The sequence below is a fragment of the Photinus pyralis genome, unplaced genomic scaffold (genome assembly GCF_008802855.1).
Source record: "Photinus pyralis isolate 1611_PpyrPB1 unplaced genomic scaffold, Ppyr1.3 Ppyr1.4_LG6, whole genome shotgun sequence".
Taxonomy (NCBI): Eukaryota; Metazoa; Arthropoda; class Insecta; order Coleoptera; family Lampyridae; genus Photinus; species Photinus pyralis.
Genome location: NW_022170663.1, coordinates 29,992,666 through 30,001,875, shown reverse-complemented (window position 1 = coordinate 30,001,875; position 9,210 = coordinate 29,992,666). Strand labels below are relative to the sequence as shown.

The 9,210-nt window shown below is 43.9% G+C and overlaps 2 protein-coding genes across 2 annotated transcripts; one reads left to right on the top strand and one right to left on the bottom strand.

Moving 5' to 3' along the window:
- The first annotated feature begins 3,590 nt into the window (after positions 1-3,590).
- LOC116174844 lies at positions 3,591-5,175 on the top strand. Its single transcript, XM_031492852.1, has 7 exons — positions 3,591-3,673; positions 3,725-3,773; positions 3,818-3,996; positions 4,041-4,155; positions 4,202-4,386; positions 4,436-4,747; positions 4,798-5,175. Exons 1-7 carry the CDS (start codon positions 3,611-3,613, stop codon positions 5,161-5,163), a joined length of 1,269 nt encoding a protein of 422 aa, XP_031348712.1. The 5' UTR covers positions 3,591-3,610; the 3' UTR covers positions 5,164-5,175.
- A 395-nt stretch (positions 5,176-5,570) lies between these two features.
- Positions 5,571-9,161, bottom strand: LOC116174196 (dihydropyrimidine dehydrogenase [NADP(+)]-like). Its single transcript, XM_031492072.1, has 11 exons — positions 8,695-9,161; positions 7,792-8,644; positions 7,557-7,741; positions 7,139-7,510; positions 6,941-7,093; positions 6,772-6,892; positions 6,534-6,728; positions 6,247-6,488; positions 5,971-6,201; positions 5,760-5,917; positions 5,571-5,710 (listed from the first exon to the last, which is right to left on the bottom strand). Exons 1-11 carry the CDS (start codon positions 8,794-8,796, stop codon positions 5,629-5,631), a joined length of 2,694 nt encoding a protein of 897 aa, XP_031347932.1. The 5' UTR covers positions 8,797-9,161; the 3' UTR covers positions 5,571-5,628.
- Between the last annotated feature and the right edge of the window lie 49 nt (positions 9,162-9,210).

Sequence of the window (9,210 nt, the reverse complement as noted above, 5' to 3'; positions counted from 1 at the left end):
GCTATGTTGAGCTTTGAACAAAATACTCAGGATGTTATACTCTATAATGATATCGAGTTCATGGATACATTTATGAAAGATTATGAAAGGTCTTTTATATTTTCTGAAAACAAACAAAAAAGCTCTTTTATCTTTTTCGAAACGTATCGATACTTGCCCTTCGGAAAATTTGTCAAATTAATTCATCCGCTCCCGCGACTCTGCAAAAATTACGATGTTGAGTGGACGGTTTAAACGACACTTAATTAAGAAAGAAATGGGGAGCCTCAGTTTATAATTATGCGATACTTCGGGGATTAAATTGCACGGTTTTTTCCCCGTTTTGGTTACAATTCCGTGTAAATTAGTAGGTAATCTGCCTTGGGGCCGCAAGGGTCTCACGCTTTGATTCTTGTTGTAATTTCTCAATTTTCGCTCCTTGATGTAACATTTACAACGTCCATCCCGTTATTTTTAAGAAAAAAGATGATCAGCTGTCACCGATAGGTTATTTTTTACCATTCTATTTACTAACTTTAAAAATAGATAGAATTAATACGTACTACAAGGGAAAACTTCACCGTTCGTAATCTAAGACTGCACTATTTACCTTCCATCACTTTGGCCAATAAGAGTACACAATTAAAAAGTCGATTCATACATTTTTGAGAATTTGAACGCGTTAATCCTCAAATTTTAAGCTCTTACTCTTCCCTTCTTGTTAGTTTACAAATTAAATTAAATAAAAGCTCAACACTTGATCGATTCGATATAAATTAGGTTTTTCAGCGATTCGCATTCAACTTTTGAGAATGAAGGGTTCGGTTAATATTACAAGAATGCCTTGCTAGCACCGCATGAATTTAAGGGATCAAAAATGAAATTTTTTTTAGTACATATCATGAATTTCTACTGACAGTAATACATGAAGGTTTAAATGCACTTTTGGGTACTGACAGGGTAGTGATTTTTGTTTGCAAGGAGCCCATCCTAAGATATCTTCTTTCTTTGAAATAAAGGTAACAATTTTGAAAACAATTCTAATCCTAAATGACTGGTTAACACAAGTGAAAGAAGATTAAATAGTGAAGGACTTCATCTTAAATATTTCTTTAGGGCGTGAAAAGGGTTCCCAATAATGGGATTAAAACAATTTTTCTATAATAGTATAATATTCCCATGCCCGTTCCTGTTTCTGTTAGGGACTCGTCTGTAAACCGCACGAGCCCCTCAGGTTTGAGGAATCTGAGCCCAGCCACTGCTCCTTGTCCGGGAGAATGACTTTAAATATATCTCTTTGGTCTTAGTAAGACAGCACTTCTTGCGAGGAGGGGTTAGGAGGATCTGAGGGTTTCCTCCCAGATCCGTCCGTGCCCAAGTCTGCCTCCTAGGTAGAAACAACTTTGATCTTTTTGTGTACACTCCTCTGAATTCATTTGAATTAACGTGAATTAACTAGAATTAACGTGAATTAATTTGAATTAGTGTGAATTAATTAGAATTAACGGGAAATAATTGGAATTAACGGGATATCATTTGAATTAACGGGATATTTTTATTGCCTTTTATTTTATTGCCTTTATTTTATAGTGGGCGGACTGTTAGCAATTTGCTATTCTTCCCACTCAACCCACTATACAATCACAAACCGCCATGCCTTACCTGGGATTCGAACCCAGGCCCCTTGTAGTCAAAGTTAGAGCTTCTTACGTAAGCTCATCTGAGCTACGCAGGTCGGCATATAATTTGAATTAATGTGAATTAATTTGAATTGACGTGAATTAACTAGAATTAACGTGAATTAGTTTGAATTAGTGTGAATTAATTAGAATTAACGGGAAATAATTGGAATTAACGGGATATCATTTGAATTAACGGTATATAATTTGGATTCACGTGAATTAATTTGAATTAATGTGAAATAATTCACGTGAATTAATTTGAATTAGGTAATGTGAAATAATTCGAATTCACGTGAATGAATCCGGAAATCCCAGACATGCGCACAGGGTATCATTTGATTCGTCACGTCGAGTGCTATCGAATGACATCGGTTCCACTCGTCTAGGAGAGCCCGGATGCTTTTTAATGACCCGTACTCTCATCAAGACTATCGAATAGCATCGATACCGCACGTCTAGGAAACCTCGGAAGTCCTAGACATGCGTACGAGTTTAGCCTAGGTTAGCTCACCCTGAAGAAATGCGTAACGGCTGTTACCGGGTTGGAAGAAGAGTTTTAGTGGGTAAGGTGGTTAAATAAATCTACCTACACCTGATCAACACAGCCAAAAGGAATTTTGAACTTGGTTTTGACACTATTAGAACCCTTTCGACCTTTTTTGGCATGATTACGCCCACAGGAATTGACGGATTGACTAGAAATTTGGCAGGTATCATTATCACAACCGTAGTTCCCGGCCATTACATTTTCGCTACAGCCTTACGCCCTCCCAAAGGGGAGGGGGGTATCGATTTTATCTCGCGTACACTGAGATACATTATTCGTCACTTGAAACTTAACTATTTTCTAGATGCAACTCAATTTGCTTCCTCCTCGGAAATTGTATGGATTAGTTTGAATTAGTTTGCATTAACGTGAATTAATCTGAATTTGACACCAAAAATGATACTTGATTTCCCCTAGCCGGCCGCGATCATTTCACTCCTCCCAATCGTTTAGCCGTGTAGAAGCTTTCCAAGCCCGTGCTTCCACAACCAACTGTAAAGGCTGTACTCCCAGAAGTGCCTCCATGACCAAAGTTGGCGTCGTTTTCGTGGCTCCAGTGACTCCCAAATGGGCGAGTCTCTCAACCTTTCGAACTTGTTGTTAAACGCACCCCCGATATCTAAGAACGCTCCCAGGGCTACCCCCCCCCCTGATAGACATTCCCCTCCCCTCCACCTTGCACACAAGCGTGTGAAGAGTCGTCTCCGTGGATATGCCAGCCCTATGAGCATCTTGGAATGAGTGTAATGGTCTTCTCCGCCATTTTTTAGAGGAAATGACGATACGAACCTGATATCCTGAAAACCTCCTTACTTCAAGGTTTCCACCAAGGTTTGCAGCTGTCCTCATTTGATGCTGGTATGGCCTCGTCTACTAATGCGGCAGCCGCTTCCACCTGCCCTGCTTTCCGACAGAGCAAAGGTGGCCCATTCAACCGCTCTGACTTTTTCAGCACGTGGTAGTCCCAGTCAGTGGATCGCGGATTCCGAAACCTATAGGACCCGCAGTGGGATGCCGGGTTAAGTTGGGGAAGAATGCCCCAGCGACCGCTTCACCGACACCAAATGCAAGGAAGACCGTACCAAGCTCCTCTCTGAGGACGAACATCCTCCATAGGCTCGTCCTGAAACCAGGACTTTGCCTCTGGAGGCGCTTCAAGATGGTGGTTGTGTCATCCAGGAGCCCGTATAAGACGGCTATCACCTTGGTTAACCTAGAGACGTGCCTCTGCACTTTCCCAGGGTCTAATGAGAAGGACGGTCCTCTCCAACCTGTGGAAGGTCTTCGCATTCGGTCACAATGGCACCGAGTGAAGGATTAATTGAGTATATCCAAGCAACTCGTTTGGAGATCAAGCATTAGTGTCAAAACTGGCAAATGTCACTACAATCATGTCAGTTACATGCTTATATTATTCTACCTCTTATTATACATAAAATTATTAGAAACCAAGATTGTAATTAAAGTAAGTCGCTCCATTTCAACTCATATCCATTTCAAATTTCAATTACTGCAGGATTCTGGTTTGGCAACAATATCCAGAGGCGACATGGCGATGATCCTTTGTAAGTTTTTAGTTTATTCCTAGTCTCCTGTAGTAACATTTCAGACGTAACCGTTGAAAATTTGTGCGAAAGCAACTACCACATCTACGCCAAGATGGTAAAATGCTGCGAGGTGTTTGCACCGAACGATATGGACTGCCGCACGATGCAACTGATCGGAGGGGATATGGGCTGGTTAGCACCGCACTCCGCGAAGAACATCTCGCTAATTTCTCCAACACTGGTAAACGTGAAGGAAAACCTCTTCTCTATTAATAAATGTTTCAGTACTTGCACAACAGATTTGGACACTGCCTTGTTTCAATAACCTATAACTCCAGTGAGACCAGCGTTAACATACAGTTCAACACGCTGATTACGCAATTTACCGCAGAACTGCTAGGTGAACAGATTTTTGAGGCGAAAATTAATATCAGCTTAAATTTTAGATTACTGCGGAGATAAAAATACGACCCAATGCGACACTGTGGATCTGGACCCACTAAGCGAGTGCGAACCGGTGAATTGTCAGATGAAGTATTTGGGCGCGCGTAATTACTTCAATTGCAAATGGAGACGTTGCCAAAAGGTTCCGCTATGTGTAGCAGATCCCGACAAGTCACTACCTGACGTGGTAAGCATCAACGTGTTCCTCTCACAAAATGGACGGCCTTCTTTTTAAGTCCTATGTACCGCTCAATAACCAGTGCCGAGACTTAGAGGATATAAACTTAAAAGACTTACAAGAGTTGCAACAGGACCTTTGGAGAGGTGAAGTCGGGCCAAGGGTATCGGTAACGCGACCACAGCCGAACATTCGCTGCAACCATGGAAAGATGAACGAAGATAGCGGATTTTGCACGTGCGATGATGGATGGACAACTACAGCAGTTGATGGAAATCAATACGAACCGACCTTGGCAATCTATCACATGTGCAACACAGAAATCATTCCCGTAAGGTCAAAAGCTGGCCACTTCTTTTACGTCGTTTTTGTAAGTGAATTCTTGCGCGTCAACAGAAAGCTCTTAGTACTTTGCTTCAGGTGACAGGGGCGTCTATTGCCCTACTTCTTCTACTGACTTCCTTCCTATGCCATCTAAGCTACAGGTACATTTACGACTTGCACTGTGTGTCATCCTTTGACTTGTCAGATGTGAGCAGCTGCTACTGTGGGGCTATACGCCAGTTGACTGTGACCGAACCAATATCAAATCAATCACAATTCTGTAACTGCTGCCGTAATGCCTACGAGTCACTTCCAACACAAACAGTTGGTACCAATTTTGAAGAACAACAACCGCCGATAGTTGCAAGCGAAGATGGTGTTTCGTACCCAACAACATCAATACAGCAGATCTCGGACCACACCTCTGAATATACAACCGAAGAGGAATTATCCGACTTTTGATCTCTTTCTCTATTAAGAATACTCTGTATAAGTTAATCTCTATTCTGTATCTCATACTACTTTATTTAGTATACTTCTCAGGTTGTAAGGAAATCATTTTTAAATTTGGTCTTCTTCGTAGGCTAAAGTAGTGGGTGAATTTCATCCCTTAAATATCGCTTCTTAGTCTGTAGACTATAGACGATTTCCTTAAGCAAAAGTAATGAGGGTAGCCAAGTTAAGTGCAATTTAGGGGAGATTGGACAATGATTATTCACGTAGGGACTAACCAAGAGAAAAATTGCTCTGACGGCGATAGTTATTCATACAGGGTGTCCAACGGCAAACTGAATAGGTTGGTATATGGTTGTAAACTTTTTATCTTCTGATCCAACAACCAGTGACGATACACTGGAAAAGGTTCAAAATGTGATACAACAAAAAAACAGTTTTATTTAACTTAAAAAAAGTATGTTTAGAGATAAACTATTGTAAAGGATGCACTAGCGATAACGTCTGTTTGGATACGCCTCTCTTAATTAAATGCGGAATCGTTTTTGGCACCATTCTGAAATAGAGACATTAAAAAAATGAAATAGGGACATGTTGGTACATACTGAATGCAATCGATAATGGGACAGACAGACAAACACATATTGCAACCGGTGCAATCCTGATTCACGTGGGGTACGTGAGTTTCTGGGTCGAATTCTATAGCTTGGTACCCTGAGTCATTGCAAGCCATGTAGCACTTTCCGCAGTTGATGCACATGTCCTATAAGATAAACGCTGACCAAAGACTTTCTTTGAAATTAATTATGATCTTACATCGTCAATGAGAGCAACAACCTGCATTTGCAAGTCTAACTGTTTGTAAGTGCCAATACGTGGTACTGCGCGTCCCGTTACATCTTTAAGTTTAACCACCTCGCCGTTTTTGACAAGGTTAGCTTCGTGGTCACCATTACTAATCACTTCGCCGTTCTCCTTCGGTGCGGTTCTTAACTCCTTCAGTTTCTCCTCGCGTTCGCGACGATAAGGTCCAAAATGTGGGAGTACCTGAAATGGGGATGAGTATGCGACCAACAACTTTGTTAGGTAAACCTTGTTGTCTTTCCCGTAAATGGTAACCACCGGCTTCCCCAGCTGGTGCTTAGAAGTTGGAGGGCTCTGCCCGTCCCATTTCGGGAATTTGTTCTCTAAGTATAACAACGTTTTTAAACCGGTGCAATAGTCATTAATGAGAGTAAAGTCTTGGTTCTGCACCGCGCTTCCCACTTGAACTGCGAATGCTCCACACTGTATGAATTGCATGGCGGCATCTGCCGAATCTATCCCTCCCATGCCTAAAGCAACTCTAACTTTAATGTTCCAGGAAATTAGTGATTTACCTAGTATTGGAAATCCTGGAAGCGCGCGTGCTATGCTCGATACCGCTTTTAACGCGATGGGTCTTATGGCGTTGCCACTTACACCTCCGTACGTGGTTCTTTTTTCGAATCCGACCGAAGGCCAAGCCGTCGCATCGCCTTTGACACCCATCAATCCAGAGACTGTATTTATGACCGAGGCACCACTAGCGCCACCTAAGTAACTGGTTTTTTAGGAAATTGAATGCTAAAATCTTACCCTCATATGCAGCAGTAGCGAGTTCGGCAATGTCAGTGATATTTGGGGTTAGTTTTACAAATACCGGAATCGACACGGTGTTTGTGACCCACCGTGCAATATCTCTAACTTTGTCAGGATCCTGAAGCACAACAATAGCGATGGGGTTAAGCTAAAATTAGAGACTCACCCTTCCACACGCCAACCCCATTCCGGATTCCCCCATCCCATGTGGACAGGACAAGTTTAATTCCAACGCATCCGCGTTCGCCATCTTGGCCATGAGTGATAATTTCACCCAGTCACTTTCATTGTGAGGACACATCAAGCTGGCAATAACGATCTGAAACTCTCGACTAACTCAACTGGGCCAGTATCCTCTCATTACCTTCGTAGGGAAGTCGCGCTTCAGCTCGGAGATGCTTTTGCACCAGTACATCGCCTCCTTCTCCGAAATTAGCTCAATGTTCAAGAAGGATCCCTGCTGGGGGCCGTAATTAGCGCCGGAAGTAATACCGCGTACGATCCTAGGCGATACGTTCGTCACCAGGTCTTGATCGAGCGAAAACGTTTTGGTTACGGAGAAACCCCAGCCCTGCTCGAATGCGCGACGGATCATGGCGGAACTAGTCGCAGGAGGCGCCGAAGCCAAGCCGAATGGGTTTTCAAACTTGAGCCCCAAGCACTCGACTGAAATGTCCACGTTGTCGATCTCCGTGTAGAACAGTGGAAGTGCCGGTTTTGTGGTTACCGGAAGCCCCTAAAACTTAGGGTTTGGAACGGGACGGACTGAGAGCTTTACGTACCTCTAAGGCGCAATGCATGTACCAAGCGGCGGTTTTGCCATCGTTCACAGATTCGACGGTGGTTTCGGCGACACCGCCCAAATCTCCTCCGCACCAAACTAAAGGGTGCGAGCTTTGCATTGTGGTTAAATCTACAGTGGGGAGGTTGCTTTCGGTCAAGCTCAGCGGGAGTAACGCGTTAATGACTAAAGATAGATGGTGTTAGCGATTAGAAGGGCGAATTTATCATACCCACTCTTCTCGTCGAACAAGCTGGAACCGAAGGCGGATATCACGAAGTTTGCTTTGAGGGTGGTTAACTGTTCGTCGTCCTCAACCCATTTTCCTTCGTCTGTTTGTTCCGTGCGTTTAAATGTGAGCGAGCTTATCCTTCCTCCTTTAACGTTCACCTTGTGCGGTGATAAAAATCCGATCAGCTCACAATTCTCCTCTATAGCCAATGATACCTCCTCGGGAACGGCGCGAATGTTACTAAAGCCCCTTCTGAACACCACGAAGACCTTCTTAGCACCGCAACGCAACGCGGATGTGGCACAATCAAAGGCGGTATCACCAGCACCTAGCACAATTACATTACCATGCAACCGAGGCAACGTGCCCGAGGTCGCCTTGCAAGCGCACATCCCCGGTTTGCTCGCGCGAGCCACGTCCGGTAAAAACGATTTGGAAGTGTAAAATCCCATTTGGGCCGTCAACCCTTCGAATAACCCCATCGGTTTCGACTGCGGTAAGCCGATACCAACGAAAACTGCTTTAGCCCCATCATCTAGGACGCGCTGCACCGTCAAATCATCGGTCGACAGCGACCGCCCCCTCACAATTTTCACCCCCAAATCTTCAACCAATCTAATCTCAAAATTGACAACCGACAACGGAAGCCGATACTGCGGAATTTCGGACGTACTCAAGCCACCCAAGTAGTCTTCCTTCTCGTAAATCGTTATATCATCATACCCAAGCCGGCCCAGGAACGTAGCGCACGACAAGGACGCCGGTCCGGCACCGAACAGCACGATCTTGCTATCCGGATGCTTCGGTCTTGGCGTTTTCGGGTCCCTTATCTGCTTGACCATCATTTTACTGAACATCTGGAAGGGAGTAGCTTGAATGTCGTTGTGCACGTCCCGCGCATACAAACCTCGGTCGCGAATTGCTGAAGACCGCCGATATTTATGGGACCCTCTTCCGTTGCGTACAAATTGCAACCGCCCACGCATAAATCGCTGGTCGGGCAGACCATACCGCAGGTGATTCCCAGGGGGTTGTCGGAAAAGATTGCCTTGGCCGCACCATAGTAATTCTAAAATGGTATTTCGTCATTTACTTTCTCTCCCTCTCTCTTTTGGAAAGATTAAAGTGTAACTAAATACCCAGTCATAGCCCAGATTTTCTTAGCAGTTGAAAGGTGCTCACAAAGAACACTTGCGTCATCCTCCTTTGCATCATCAAAGTCTGGAGAAGGTTCCTCAGGAGGGTTTTGAGGTTTTAAGTTGTCTAAGGCCGAGAATACCAGCTTGTGCATTGACGCGGAACCTCGAATACGCGCAGACAATTTGGGAAGGGTTTGACTTTTTGATCCCGACATACCTTTTCCGGAAGAGAAGTAGTTTCTGGATTAAACGCTTGGGCAATGCCGAGCGTGGGCAGAACAAAT